The sequence below is a fragment of the Eurypyga helias genome, unplaced genomic scaffold (genome assembly GCF_000690775.1).
Source record: "Eurypyga helias isolate BGI_N326 unplaced genomic scaffold, ASM69077v1 scaffold15451, whole genome shotgun sequence".
Classification (NCBI taxonomy): domain Eukaryota; kingdom Metazoa; phylum Chordata; class Aves; order Eurypygiformes; family Eurypygidae; genus Eurypyga; species Eurypyga helias.
Window position 1 is genome coordinate 15,576 of NW_010232892.1, and position 16,020 is coordinate 31,595.

The window sequence follows — 16,020 nt, forward strand, 5'->3', positions numbered from 1 at the left end:
GAAATTAGCAGACATGAGAGTTCCTCCTTGGATTTAAAGGCCATCTGGGCACAGAACTCCTATTTATGTTGTCCTGCGGATTTCAGAAGAGTTAATTCTTGTGTGTTCTTTTGGTCACTTGGATGAAAATACAGGAGGGTAATTCAACTGGGATTGGCTTTGCTTATGGTAACTGTCTTTTTCACAAAGGAAATCTGAATTTCCCCTCCCACAGATTCTCACGCATTCACACAGACTCTCTAGAAAGGTAAGACACTTTATTGAATTTGTTGATAAATTAAGAAAGGGCTATGAACCAGACTTATGGATCACAGGTGCTTGTAAACAGACATCAATTCCTTCCCACAGGAAGCCTGACTCCATGTGCTCAGCCAGAAGTCACTTTCCCCAGCGTTGCTCACAGGCTGCATAGTGATGGAGGGCAGAGAAAAAGTCTTCATAGCTGACGTTCAGATGGGAAGGCAAAGAACTGAGAAAGCAAGTTAGAAAAGTTAAAATAAGCTTTTATAAACACCACACGATTCGTATGGCCAGGCAGCAATATTGTTACTTAAAGAAAGCTGTGGGCTGAGTAACCTTGTGAAACTGTTCTCAACACAGTTATTGACACTCAACTCTAATAACTGAACTGGCTGTCACCCCCCTAAATCAAAGCCTACTCGTTAGAGCACACAGGGCACTTCAAATTAGTGAAAAAGCTGGAAGAAGCACAGGTCTGCCCAGGCTTTTAAGTTACCTATCAGTGCTCTCAGATTTAAGAAATACAGCAACTCTACCCTGTTATTGCCAGAACTGGAAATTAGTCCTGAGGCATGATCATCTTACATACATTATCCTATTTCCCTTATATTCTTCGTTTCCCTGAGAGAAACTTGTGAGCCACTCAAAATCTCCCTAAGAAACACTGACACAGCTGGGACTGGGGCACCAACACTAAACAGTGACGGAAGCAGTTCCTTAAACCTGAAGCGTAAAGCCTGCTGTTGCCCGATCGTGGCTGAAGGGGCAACGGTGAATGTTTGACTGGTTTTGTTTAACAGTTTTTAAATATCCTCAAATCCAACTCCAGGCACCTTTGTTTAGGCAGATCACCTCTTACGGCTACTTACATGAGGGAAGTCGCATAAAGACTTGCTTAGTTAGACATTATTCCAACCTGTTTCACAGTGTTTATAGGCAACTCACATGATCTCTGTCAGTCTGATGTGCCACGGAAGGAATCCTAATGTACTGTCCACAGGACCAAACTTCAAGACTAAATCAGGATCGGGAAATCCATTTGTACCTGTAAGAACAAGTTAAAGTAGACTTTATCCAATTCACTGAATATTTAATTCTAAAGTCTAGGAATCTACTTTTTTATTGAATGCCTTTTTTGTGTTTGTTTTAATGAAGTGAAGCTCCTGAGGACAAGTTAACAATGAAAAGCTCAAGAGGACAGGCTGGTGTCGCACCACCCGAGCAAAACTTCAGCCGCCACTGCAGGCCCAGCTGGACTGTTACTTTTATGTCATGTAGTTTTCAAAGACCGAGTAAGGAGGTGATAGGAACATTTACATTGTTCTGAATAAGAGCAAGCCTTAATACTGCTGTTTAAACTGACTTGTTCTAGTTTTGTCTCGGCAAACTTGATTTTGGTCGCATCAAACACGCTGTACCCTGACCCACAGCTGCTGCAGGGCTAGCTCAACTCTGTGGAGCTGCAGTCGAGTAAAAGGACTGCTAACACAAAGACCACCAAAACCTAAGGAGGTTCCACTGAAGAACAGATTGGTATCACAGACCATCAAAGAAAACAAGTTATAAAAAAATAATACCCTCTCAGAAGAATTGTCTCTTTCTCAGTACGGAGCTAGGCAGACAATTTTAAAAACAACTTTTACTATGAAATTTCAGACACATTGTTGCAGGTGACATCCTTCTGGTTAGATGAGTGAGGAAGAACAGCACAGTATTATTTTTTCCCCTCCTGTTAAGTGGATAGCACGACCCATTGCAGGGCAGGGCTAGATAACACTCAAGGGCTTCATTAGGCACCCACGCTCTTACTACACATTCCTTAAAACCCCCATCACTGCCACTCCACTCCTGAGAGCATCCTCCTGGTCTTCTGAGGCTGAAGACAATCGACACTGTCCCCTACCACACCCTTCTGCCATGCCTGAGCTACGCCAGGCCAAAACTGACAGCAGTAAGCACAGAATTAACAGTCTTAGCCCAGCTTTCCCTGCTGATGCAGGCAGCACATGATAAGCAGTACAGTACCCCAGGGGGACCCAAGGTAAGCTGTTCTTCATGCACCTGCCTAGCTTGTCTGAAAAACATAAGGAGGATATAGACCAGTTGGAGCAGGAATAGGGGAGGCCACAAAGATGCTCAGAGGGCTGGAGCACCTCTGCTACGGGGACAGGCTGAGAGAGTTGGGCTTGTTCAGCCTGGTGCAGAGAAGGCTCCGGGGAGACCTTATTGCCCCTTCCAGTACCTGAAGGGGCTACAAGGAAGCTGGGGGGGACTTTTTACAAGGGCCTGTAGTGGCAGGACAAGGGGTAATGGGTTTGAATTGAAAGTGGTGAGGTTTAGATTAGATATCAGGCAGAAGTTCTTCCCAGAGAGGGTGGTGAGGCACTGGAACAGGTTGCCCAGAGAAGCTGTGGATGCCCCATCCCTGGAAGTGTTCAAGGCCAGGCTGGATGAGGCTTTGAGCAACCTGGTCTAGTGGAAGGTGTCCCTGCCCATGGCAGGGGGGTTGGAACTAGATGGTCTTTGAGGTCCCTTCCAACCCAAACCATTCTATGATTCCATGATTCCAGCAGTCATAACCCTATTGCAGCATTTTAGCCAAGTGAGTCACGATTACTGCATGCTATTTCTTGTTACCCCTTCCATTATCCATTAATTCTACAAGTTAGCAGATAAGCACTCTTGCAGTTAAGGGCAGGCATTATACAGTGTAAAGTTTAATACTGCCAATTTGCTCTGAACTTCATGTGTTAATTCTTTTCTCACTTGCTTAAAAATAAGAAAACAAACACACACCAAAGCCATCAAGAGCCTTTTACAAATCTAAGTTTAATTGCAGAGTAATTTAACTTTGGGAGTAAAAGAACAGGAAACTAAGATCCTATCAGATTTAGCTCCACCCAGGTTTTGAAACTGAAGCTAGAAATTTCAAAAAGTTCACATCCTCCCTTCCCAATGAATCATCACATTAGCAATCCTTTTACCAGAGGTGAAGAAGCTGTTTTCCCAAGCACGTGCATTTCTAAGGATGAGGTATTTAAGTACCAGTGCCTCGTGCCACAGTTCAAATCTTATCTCAAAGTTAAGAAAAGGAATAAAGCAAAAGCCACTTATGTGTTCAGAATCTAGCATGTTAGTATGAAAGAGCTTTGCAGGGAAGCAGTGAATACTTAGAAGTGGGGGCTCTGGAGGAAGTGGACAGCTTTACTCATCAGCTGATTCAGTAGCTGAGTATTCCTCAGCTGGCCAGTTCAGCAGCAGGATCTTCAACACTGCAATGGCTTTTCAAACAGGAAAAGGCCTTCCGAGAGCCCAGTTAATGCTAACATTTCCTTCTGGTTCCTATCTGAAGGAAAATGAAAATATACACTGTAGTATTATTGTCAGAATAGTCTATTCAAAACACAGCACTTTGCTTTCCACTCTGCATCCATTTCTCTGCCTAAACACAGCAACACTACAGATACTTTAGGTGTGGAAGCTCCCTCAGAGCTGCTAGTTACAACATTCTTCAAGTTTAGCAAACACAACCTCAGCCTGAGGAACAGACTGGGAAAAAAAAAAAAAAAGGAGGCCAAAAGACATGGACACTCAAGGGACAGGAATCTGGCAACATCCCTTCTAGGTCAGGAGTTCTGTGAGGGGAGCACAAAAGAATTTGTAGAGCTGATGGCACTACCCTTCTCCACAAAGACTTTACAGGGCAACTTGAACAGCCTTAACTGACAGTCATATTCTGTACTGGGAAGGCAGGCAGCAAGTAGAGACAATATTATAATGCAGCTGGCACCTACTTTTCTGAAAACAAGCTGGTTAGCTGAGGCATTGCTCAGAAGAAAGTACTGTTAACACTGAAGAAAACTCAAACTGTAAGAATCGGAGCATAGCTGAGTTAAGAACCAGAAAAGCCATATGACAAGCTAGAACCATACCATTTTAGGACTAGACTTCAATAATCACAACCTAAATATAAGCAGAAAGTTAAAAAATTACATTATACAGTATTTTAATCAAAATGTGGGAAAAAGCCTTAAATAAGTCATCATGAACACAAACCCTAAAAATATAGCTACACAAGTACTGCTTTTCATAACTCACTCTCAACTTAGATCAGTAACTTACAGATGTTTACATTCAGTACCTTTCTGTTAAGGATGCATAGAAACTAAACTTGCCTACAAGTAAAATGAGTAGTTTCATAAGCTGCTGCTAAAGAAGTCATGAAAGATTAATTCTTCACCTCCAACTGTCCCAAACATGAAAACCAAGCAAATTAATAAGCAGGACTAGTTATAGATAATATAATTTGTTATCAGCCACACAGATTAAGCAGCCTGTTCTCAAAGTTTGCAGTTTTGACAGATTAAAAGTCTAAGAGATTTCTCTTTCTGTGCTCAGCTAGCACACATGACTCACAGCAGTAAGTCCGATCAGTTTAAGGCTGGACCTAATACTTCAGCGTATCCAGACACTTAGACGCACAGATCATGAACAAGTGTTTGAGAAGCTCCAGTTAAACATCGCAGCCAAAGCACATACGTGGGTACCCACCATCACCAGTTCTTCACAAAATGAGCGACACTTCTAAAGAAGCAATTATTGATTTCCCTTAATTGCCCTTGGGGTATAACAGGATAGATGTCTAAGTTGCTTCCTAAAGTAAGTGCCTTATCAAATACATTTAATAATTCCATACAGCGAGAAGCTGTCATGCAGCATGCTGACAACAGGGATAGAATTCAGTTTGGAATTAAGTTGTCCAAACTGCCACGCTAGTCAGCCTGCAGAGGAATTCAGCTGACCACCCATTTGGAAAAAAATCACTCTCTAAAGTCCAATTAATGGGAGGCACAATAATATGCCTGCAGACATCCAATTTGAAGTGTGCAATCTGAAACCTGAACCCTGCCTAGCTAATTACAGCTGCAATTAACATGTGCGGATCACCTAGGAAAGCTGAGCAACTATTACTGCTCCACAGCACCCCTGGGGAAGTGGAGGCTTGTTCCAGATGTGAGATTAGCGCTGCCCTGCCCTTTTCATAGCTATTCCACGTAGCACCTCAGTGCTGAGTCAGTAAGCTGCATGAATTAGTAGCAAAGATAACCACGCTAGTGTGGGTTACACAGCGGCAGAAGATAAGCAGGTGCTCTATCATTTGCACTCAGGGTGGTAGTTTGGCAGCAGTAACAGCTTTAACAGCTGTAAGCAGATCTGGAGGCGACTCTCTGCCCATACCCAGGTTTGCAGCATGCTAACTTGCAGGAGGTTAACCTAAGTTACATTCATCTCTTTTCAGGTGACCCCAGCAATACTTTTCTCAGAAAAGTCATCTCAGAACAACTCTGAAAAACTGAGACTCTCCAATTTAGCTTAAGGTTTCCTTTTCCTTCTTAAAGAAAAAGCTCAAGAGGGAGTAAACCGGTATGAAATTTTGAGCAGAGGCCTGACAGCAATAGTCATAACATACCCAGACAGAGTATGCATCACGATGCATATGTTCCAAGTAATAAATATACTAGAAAACAAATCAGTTATGAATAGTCTTTCCCCACCTCCCCCTAGACCAGGTCATACTTACTACTTAATAAGTTGTCTAACACATTCACGTCCAGGTCTGTGTATGTTCTTTGCCGCTGTGCTACCAACTGACAGAAGTTCTGAGCAGCTTTTACTATGTCTGCTTTTCCATCTTCTGGAGACAGCACCTTCAATGTAGATTGGCAATTTAAAACTGAAAGTACAAAACACAGTTTAAAAGCAACAGAAATACAGTTGGTTTGAATGTGCTTTAGATATTCACAGGGTATGACTGAAAGTAACTTGCAGTTTACTTCATATATTACACAACTAGTTATAAACATAGTTCATCTCTTACAGTAGTAGATATTCTTCTGGATTTACTACTAAAATGCAAGTTTAAGGCAACAATTGTGAGGAGTCCTGTGAAAAGCAGTTTAACTAATGTCAGTCTTGAAATACAGGGTCTTGCAGGGAATTTGTACTCGCTCTTACACTGCCAGGGAAAGTAGTGAGAAGGTGCCTAGATAGTAAACTGGGGAGTGGTAAGCAGTGCAGGAGGGCTTGCAGTTCAGGGAAAGCAAAACAAAGATCCAGTTCTTACCCTAAGAGTGGAAGGTGTTCTAACACCTACTGTGGACATTCACGTGACAATGATTAAGCTAGGGCCTTCCCTGAATATGATCACAGATTGATGCAAGAGTTGCAAAATTGAATTGAGATTGCTACAGAGAAGCTAGGAACCAGATAATAGTACCAAAATTCACCTGTTAATCTTTAATTATCTCTGACTTAGGAGGACATTTCACAACAATCTTATTGTCTGCGCTACTGTGAGGCAAGAGTCTTCTCACACTACATGACTTGCACAACTGTCAGTTCTGATAAGGTACCAAGAGGTAAACTTACCAGGGAAGCTGAAGGCTACAGACAGCATACTAAACCCAGCTTGAAGCAACTGGTTGAAATGTGTGTGTGGGGACACAGACTTATACAGAACTTATGGCAGTTTTAACCAGATATTTAAAAATAACATTTCTTAAAACTGCAGAAACTGGCTACAAAGGACCGCAGAATACAATCAGAAGAATTATAAGAACACCTACAAAGCCTCAGTTAGTCTATGCAAAGCCACCACAGTGAAAATAATCTTTCCTTTATATCGACTTGTCACTTGTCCCGTGTTAAAGGATATTTCTCTAACAATATTCGTAAATGTAAGACATATCACTTTGCTTCTCAGAAGTGAAAAATTGCAGTTTAGTCTTCTAAGCTGGAGAGATGTCAGCTTGTTCAGTCCAAAGTATGAAGTGCCTGATCTACAATGGAGCCTTCTAAGTGTGAATGAAAAATTCTAAAGAGAACAGAAGACACCTCTGCTTTGCACAGTTTCCAGCACAAAAGGTTCCCAAGACTTAAATGTATTTTTTCAGTCAGCCAGTTCAAGCAGTCTTTCAGTAGTTCATTGGTTTGGATGTAAACAACCCAATTTAGGTAAACTCCAGCATACTTAGCTGCACTTAAGACATTAGCAGACTGTGTACCCTATTTTCTGATGGTTGCTTCACCTTTTGCAGGAAAAAAAGAGAAATAACATGAAACTTGGGTGTTTCCATGTAAATGCTAGTACCTTGACCCAAGTTGCTTATAAGGCAAGTGTATGCTACAAATTTCATACTTTGGACTTTATACTGGAAGACTAGCACATCCTATCAGCTCTTGTAGGGGAAGCAAGACTCAGCCAGCAGCATCTTAAATGCAGCTACAGGTACTATAGCTTGTGAAGTGTAGTTTTAAGTCTTTGAACTATGTGCTACAATTGTCTTAAAACATAAGGGTTGGAGTTGTTTTATTATGAGACCTGTTCAAATGTTACAAGCTGTAGTTAGGAGAGCTGTAAGGATCAGCCCATCCCTTTAAGGCAAAGGCCTGCTTTCCTAAGTACACGCTCGTGATTTACTACATTTTGAACAGACTTCTAGTGTTTGTGTGAGTCAGCATACCTCAATGAATACAGCAGTTAGTATGGAATAAGGAACATTAACCTTGAAACATATTCCTGTTTTCCACTTCTACTACATACAAAAGCTGCTATCAGAGTTGTGGGATTTTTTTTCCAGCTTAGGCCCTTTACTTTCCTGTGTCATTATACATTGCCATGGCAACCAGCAGTGTTGCTCTTTTCCTTCTCCCTCCCCGCTCTGAGGTGTAAATTTGGAAAGATGGAAGTATATGCATTGTTAACCTGACATCAATTCCCTTACACTTATTCCAGTGTTTTTTCAACCCTCTCAGCAAAAGAATTCATCTCACTGAAACAGTGGGGAGTAGAGCTACACTGATACATTAAGGGGGCCATGGCACAACAGTCGGGCTAAAGGGAAGATCAAACAACCCAGTAGTGATCACTGTGGGAAGGAGAGAGCAACACTTCACCATTAGTTAAGAACAAATAAGCACAACAGAAGTTTAATACTAGCCCAGGAAGGTTGCATGCATTCTGATAATCAGTGCTTAATGAAGCACTGCACACAGGAATGTGTTTAAGTAAAAGTAGAGTAATGATTTATGTACAGCAATTTAGAGTCATACCAGTCCTCCCTCACAATTCATCTTACCTTGATCAGCTTTGTCTTGATTTGCAAATTCCATGGTGTACTTAGAACAATCTAGTCCTAAGAGTTCCTGCTGCTGTTTTAAAATTTCATCCATCAATCTTGAATTATTCCTCTTGAAAATACCTTTAAAAAAAAAAAGTTGCATGTCAGCCAACTCCTACAAAGAGTGCTACAAAATAAAACTGACACCAGGCAGGAACAAATAAGAATCAGGTAGTCAGCACTGGTTCAGTACTCCAGTCAGTACTGGAGTTCACAAGTACGATAAGAATCCAAAGCAAATGCTACTGCACATGACTCATTTCTCATTTCAGTGACCTTGGAAAGACAATTCATGTGCTTTTGTTCCTCTTTCACGCAGCCTGGTTTAAGAAGCCAGCCGGAATTGCGCAAGGGATCGTTTAAGATTTACTTCATTGGAGACAGCAACACTCTACCAGCACAGGACCACCAAGTCAGATTAGCACCAAGTTTCTTCAATTCCCACAATGCTGTAGCAGCTTAAGTCTGTCACCCCTTACCGCCACACCACTAAGGCTGCAAGCTAACCAAGCAATAGCCAGAGGACTAAATCAGCGTATCACGCCACAGTAATTGTCTACTCTTATGCCATGGCCGATACCATGGATTTCCTAGTAAGAGGATTTAACAAGCTGTATATTGAAAGAAGTTAATGCAGTCCCCAAGGCCTTTTTATACTTACATGTTTATGGTAGACACATTTTGAGTGTAGGAGATGACAAAAACTCGCTTAACCAAACATGTTTGGGTTGCCGTTCTAAAATAAATTCTAGCTCTTTACAGATACAGCACAACTATTTCTAATTAAAAGCCACAGTAAAAATTAAGCGTTACAGCTTAAATATTTACAATGCAGAAGTGCAGCTAGGCATATTTGCTTAGGAACCGATAACACTTTTATCACGTTGTATTCAGAGGTTGTTAATAAGAGCCCAAGTTTCATTCAGAACTCGTATGTCAAGCACTTACGTTGACCAGTCTAAAAATGCCCACACAAAACACACTGAATTTTTATACCATTTTATGATCAGGCTTTTGATTCATCACTTTGACCTGATTCCGGGAATAGAAACTGCTACAAACAGCAATTTCCACATCAGTAGTGGTCAAACTGTGTATAAGCATTGGATTATGACCCTAATACATTAGGAGTTAGTTTAAATGTGAAGTGATACAACACGTTTGCTTAATATGCTAGTCTTTAGGCCTAGGGAGTTAGTATTTTTATACAGGCTTCATTAGAGGCTTTAATAGGTGTTAAAGCATTTGGGTTTTCTCCCATCCTGGATACTTCTGGCAAAAAAAAAAAAATTACTTCATTACACAAGTGTTAGTGATGCTTTTAACTGATTTCACATGTTGACAGACAAGCAAACCAGTAAGGCAACAACCTTGATAGAGAAAAAGCGTTAGAATATTTTCTCTAAGTCTAAAGTTAAATTACTATACTTTCTGCTCCTGCTTATTAGTGTATCTTCATACATATTAGAAACTGAGAATGCTGCTTTGAATACTTAAGATGAACTTGGAAAGACTCCACACCTGAATTCCAACTGAAGCACCAACCTTGACACATCTGCAGTGTGTGAAGCACATCAGAATGTAGTAAACATCCAAACTGACAGAAATCTTCGTTTAAAAGCAACCACATTTGGGAACTTCACTCCTTCAGCGTTTTGCCTCTCACTCACAAGAGGCTTTTATTTCGAATGTCTGTGATGGCAAATACAGTCCTGCCAGAGGCAATGTACATGGTCCAAATGCACATTTGACTTTAAGAATTACTTTATGTGGTTGTGGCTCAGACATACACTCACTTCTCTTACAGTATCTCAAAATCTCACTTGTTGACAAGGTTCATTTTTTAAGAACTTTGAAAATATATCCAAGTTAGTTCCAGAAGATGCTGTTGCCAATTTATACATACAAATACTATACTATTACTATAAATACAGTAACCAAGAGTGCATGAGTAGACCTGCTCATTAACAGAATTCAAGCATTCCTAGGCCATGAGAATTAAGTCTTGATTTAACATTATCTTCAAATTTTGTTTGGTCTTCCATGTAAGCTGAAAGCAAGTCCATAACATGATTTTAACATTATAGAGAGTTAAAGTTTGACAAGAGGTCTAATCAATGTTAACAATACAGCCGCTCTTTGCTGTTAAGTGGGAGAAAATGTCAGCCCTACTACTATTTCTAATGTGGACCACAAACATGAAATTGTCACCATTACTTCTCACTAGAAACAACTGTTGTTTTTGAAAAGCAGGAACAGTTATGTTCAAGCCAGAACTCTGGAGCCCCTGCAAGCCAGTGCAAGTGTGTATACCCCAGCAAACGTGAAATGCTTTAAGAACTGTGCATATTTAAGCACTATAATTCTCAAAGCAAGAGTATAAAACTTAATTTTTTTTTTTAACTACTCGGAACTTGTGAGCTGTTTCAAGGTACAATTCTTGGGTTTACAACACAAGCTGCAAACTTGCTTTTGATTACTAGTTTCAGTTAGAGCTGAGGCAAACCAGAAGCAGTTTAGCTTCCTGCAGTGCTCCTCCATTACACAGGTCTTTTCCAGGGCACATGCCTTTTGCTCAGTTTTATAACAGTTCCAAGCAGTCAAGTGTGGTGTTGCAGCATTTTAGGGTTAGAGGCTGACAGACATGGTTTGTGATTAAGATGCTTCTGCTGTACTCATAGCCAAGCTCGAGAGTGACAGGAATTGAGAACTGGAGGTGGTGTCAACCATTTCTTTCTCTGGGTAGACTACCACAGCCACCACCTGCTGATGCCTTGGTAGCACCTCCTAGTTCAACATTCTCACTTGCCCTGCTTTTTAAAACAGCAGAATCTGGTAAAACACAGAGTAAGAATCAGGTAAAACACAGAGTAAAAGTCTTCCCTTACAAGGGAAGACCTTAAGCAAAGTTAAGCCTAGGAAAGAATACATTTCCAAAGTAACTCAGTTACTGGCTTTTTCTCAACTCCCTTCCGGTGCCAACAAGAGAAGAGTCACAAGCTAACAAGTCCAAGGCATTGAAGTATTAACAGTTTGAGAAACATCAAATCATACCCAATTCAAATAACATGCATGCAAGAAACAACACATGAACAACTTCTGCCTACATCCTCATGTTGGATCATGATGGTTGGTAATGGAGGAGAGTAGGGTTTGAGCCATTACACTGCATCTCACAGGATAGGGAAAGCTAGAAAGTGTATTAGGCTTGTCCATTCCAACAGCCTAGAAAAAAATATAATCCAAGTCTGAAAGTGGCTGCAGTCACTTAGATTCCACCCACATTAAAGCCACTTAAGCTAGCACTAACCAAATAGGAAGAATTCTGTTTAGAACTCATAGGTGACCGTTCCTCCCACATTTCTTGTGGGGACATTCTGTACCAGAAGAACAGGAGCTTGTCAGCAGTAAACACAACAGATACTACTTTCATATTACCCACACCTATAAGAAGATTACCTTCTACAGATTAACATTATCCCTTTTAATAAAGATACTCTGAGGACTCCTCCCAACTCAACACCAAAACGTTAAGTTTCACATGGCTGAAGACCCACAGCAGAAGCCACATGATACTGGTATCTCACAAAAATGTTCTGGGGACACAAACACACAACATATTTATCTCCCCCAGTGAAGTGAACACCCTAAACATCCAGAAAGTGTTATAAATTAATCAGATTGGCTAACTCCCAAGAAAGCTAGAGAATACTGAAAGCCTACGTTTGGGGCTAATGAAATAATTTCTTTTGCTTTCTGCAGTACCCTATCCCTTCAAAGAATTTCTAAGAGAAAATTCACTAGAAAGCTAAACCCAGGATGAAGAAACCAAAGTTCTCCATACAGTCGCACTGTGGGCTTTAAGAAACCTTCAGCCTAAAGCATCTATTCAGAAGCCCCGAAGTGCTCAAACGCCAACATTCAGCAAGCTCCCAAAAAGCACTCTAGGCTTGTCCCAGATTACTTCAGGAAAATTTCACTGATGGTCAGAAGTAACACTCAAGCAAGCTCTTTTGAGTGGCAAAGTAACTTCAACAGAAGAAAGTTCAAGTACATAACATTGGTCAACGGCTTCTGCTCCCCAGCAGGTATTTTACCTGCGACTATACAACTGTAAAATGACTGCCTTCTGACTGTGAGAAGGCTGCATGATTTCCTCAGAGGTAAGGTCTTGACCAGCATGGCTGTATTTCCACCAAGCAGTAGGATTGGCAATGCAGAAATGCACAGAAATAAATTCTTGATTAAAACCCTAAAACTTCAGTTGATCTGGATTTAATAACCAAGTTGCACTCAGTAACATAAAGTTTTTTATGGCTTTGTTATGCTGCATACCAGTGAAATCTGGGAGAATGAAAAGGGCCCCCAAACACCAGAGCCTATCAAAGCATGCCACCCTAGGCCTCTGAGCCTACTAGGGCAGGTAGGGAAGCCTCAGTTTTGAGCACTGCAACTCAAAGCACCATATATTTGTTGCAGTACAAGACAGCTACACTATGGTCTTCTTGCATTCTGCAAAGACCTTTTTACCTCAGTCTTCTGGCATACCGATCTTCATGGATTCGGAGAGGACAGCCAAGACCTGAACATGTTCCACAAGTATTATCCAATACATTTATAACATGTTGGGTTCTGTAATTGCTCATAAGCACAACTCCAGCCAAGCTGCCCTCACAGTTACTGCTGCAGCTGCTCTAACATACTCTCACGTCAGCTGGGATGCAGCCCCTTATTTTGACACTGAAGAATAAACCTTCTATATAGCCATTTTGTTAAAACCACAGAAACTCATTACTATAAACAAGTGAACAGCTTATCTGGCACTTCATTTATACAAAGAAAGGGAAGCATGAAGTTCTTTGAAAAAGGGGCAATTAAGGACACGTTTTAAATTTAAGCCTTCTACAGGAAACTGACACAGTATTTCTTGCAGAAAACACAACCATGGAAGACCACTCTTGCAAGGAGTTTCCTGCTGCAATGAGAAAGATCTCAGTACTACAAATACGCAGTGAAGGAAAAAGAAACAAGTTAAAGTATACCTCTCCACATCTATCACAGATTCAGAGCATTTGTCATTGTGTTTCCTTCTACCCCACAGCCAGCGCCAGTGTGAACAATATATCTTCGTTAAGCCAATAGTCAGTACAATTGTATGAACACAGAACCTGACTGCAGCTACTCAGGAGACTAAAGGTAAGTCCTGTCACCTGAGAAGATGACAACAAATGCAGAGCACAGTTGAGGTTCACCCACTGCTACTGATAAGATTGAGCTCTCACTGACTTTGCCTTCACTATACTAGCGTTACTTCTGAGGGTTCCAGGCATCCCTGTAATTCAGAACTGGATTTAGCAACCACTGGAATGTCCTACCCAATGACAAGTCTATCTGGAAGAGATGTACGCTCAAACCTGGCACTGTAAGGCACCAAAAGAAAGGTAACATATCTGCTATTAGCAGAAGGTATATACTCAAGCCATATGAATGGCTACTTGCTCACTCTCTGAAACCAGTTTAAAAGGCTCAGCTGACAAGATGCGCTGCAAAAAGCAGTTGTGGCTGCTATCCCAGAAAACCCACTGAACACCCGTGAAGAACGTGCATGTGTAATGGCAGGCTATTCTCATCAACTCTGAAAGTTTGGCAAAAGCCACTGATTTCAAATGTTTTATTTGCTCTGCACTGCCTTGCCTTCTTCAATTCTGTTCCAGCAAACTGAAGTCAAGCTATCAATTACACCAAGGGCTAATAGAAGAATGAACTGCTGAAAAGAGATCATAGCTATATTTTCAGATTTCAAAACTGTTAACAAAAACCTCTAGCATGAATGTAACAATACATGGAAACAGCAGCAAATTAACTTCAAGGTACCTTTTTTCCCCTAAGCTGCTAACAAAGTTGTTCTGCAAGGTTATTTCAGCTATGCTGCTCTTCAGAGGACATGACCTTGTCATTTCTGGTCATCATATTTACAGTCTTGTAACAGACAGTCTTAGATCTGACCACATCTCAACAAGTGTGAAGAAGCAGAAGTAGCTTCTCGACAGCAAAGGCATCAGATAGTACAACAGCACTAGCCCCTCCCTGTCAGACGGGATCCCAGAGACAGGGGGCCACCTAAACACCGACTTCCAAATGAGGAAGTATTCTCCCACTGAAACACAACATAACCAAGTTCCACAACAACCCTGCAGAGATGGCCCGTTTAAGCTACTAAGAGACTGCTATTAAGCCCAATTTCCTAAAAAGATCTTAGAGAATTTAGTGAAAGTCAAGCCATTTGAGTCTTTTATCACATAAGAAGGTCATGACATGAAACAAAACTATTAATGGCAGTGGTTTAGACAAATCACGAATGCCTATAATGAGGGAAAGGCCTGCATACCTCAAATGCTTTTGCACACTTGACAATTAATAGATTCCATCTACTTACATGTGATGTGCTGTTCAGTTCTTCCTGAAAGAGTACTAGAAGACAACTATTACAGGCTGCACCTTTAACCTGACATAATCTACAGAGTTATTAATTAGTCTAATTTGCACAACATCTCTAGAATGCAATCAGAAGTGGCTCAAAACAACAGTTGAACACTGGTCTCCTACAGTCTCACCACTGACAGCAAGAGCACCGGGATCTTCTGCGTGAAGCTCTTCCTCTGGCAAGGACATAAACAGGACACAGGCCATTCCGTGTACTAGTAGCCCTTCTGAGTTGAAGCTCCGAACTCTGAGCTTAACTTTAAGATACTGAGTGATGTGGAATCAGTGCATCTGCAAGAGCATGAGTTCAGCAGTCTTACACCCAGGACCAAGTAATGAATAAAGTCACATAGCAGTTATGAAAAGACAAAGTTCTCATAAGCACTGGCTCAGAGTTAACTCAAATGTCAATTAGCACCAGCCCTTATACCAAATGCAGACCAAGCAATTGAATTTGACAACACAGACAGCACATAGGACAACACATTTGTGTTTAACTCCCTTTCCATCCCGTCTCTTCACATGAGAAAAATTACATGAAAATACATGACTACTCTCATTCATCCACTTCTGGAAGTTCAGACATGGCTCATAAACAGAGCTTCTAAGAGCACGCAGGCAGCCTAAAGCTCTTCTCTAGTAACAGCCCGTACCCTAGAGTCATGCGTTTCAGCCGCCAGCATTTCCTGTCAGCCCAGGGCTGGGGACAAGGCTCTACGAAGGGCCCAACATCTGCCTCCTCCAATACGCACACAGGATCGGGTCACCTCGACACAGGCAGGAGGGCACACGGGGCATTCCCCAGGTTTACCAGGGTCAGCTGCAGAGTCCAAGCGGCTCCAAAAGACGGGAAAGCAGCTGCCGATAGCGAGGCTGGCGCCCAGCTCGGGAAGATCCCGGGAGAGGGGCCAGGAGGAGCTCCCCAAGGCGGCCGCAACCCGTCCGGCCCTCGGAGCACCTCGGCGGTACGGCCTCCCGACACCCGCTGACGCGGCTCACCGTTATGGTCGTAGACGCTGACGTAGGAGATGCCCACCGCCATGCACCACACCACCAGGCTGGCCATGTCCGCGTAGCTCGGCTCCTCCTCGGTCACCACCAGCCCCATGTGCACCGG

General features: G+C 41.8%; 1 protein-coding gene across 1 annotated transcript; it reads right to left on the reverse strand.

Annotated features, from left to right (window-relative positions):
* Positions 1-236: 236 nt before the first annotated feature.
* Positions 237-16,014, reverse strand: NUS1 (nuclear undecaprenyl pyrophosphate synthase 1 homolog (S. cerevisiae); the record flags this gene model as incomplete). Its single annotated transcript, XM_010161549.1, has 5 exons — positions 237-469; positions 1,186-1,285; positions 5,822-5,974; positions 8,379-8,501; positions 15,903-16,014. Coding segments are annotated over 5 exons (579 nt in total), but the record flags the coding sequence as incomplete, so codon positions are not given.
* Between the last annotated feature and the right edge of the window lie 6 nt (positions 16,015-16,020).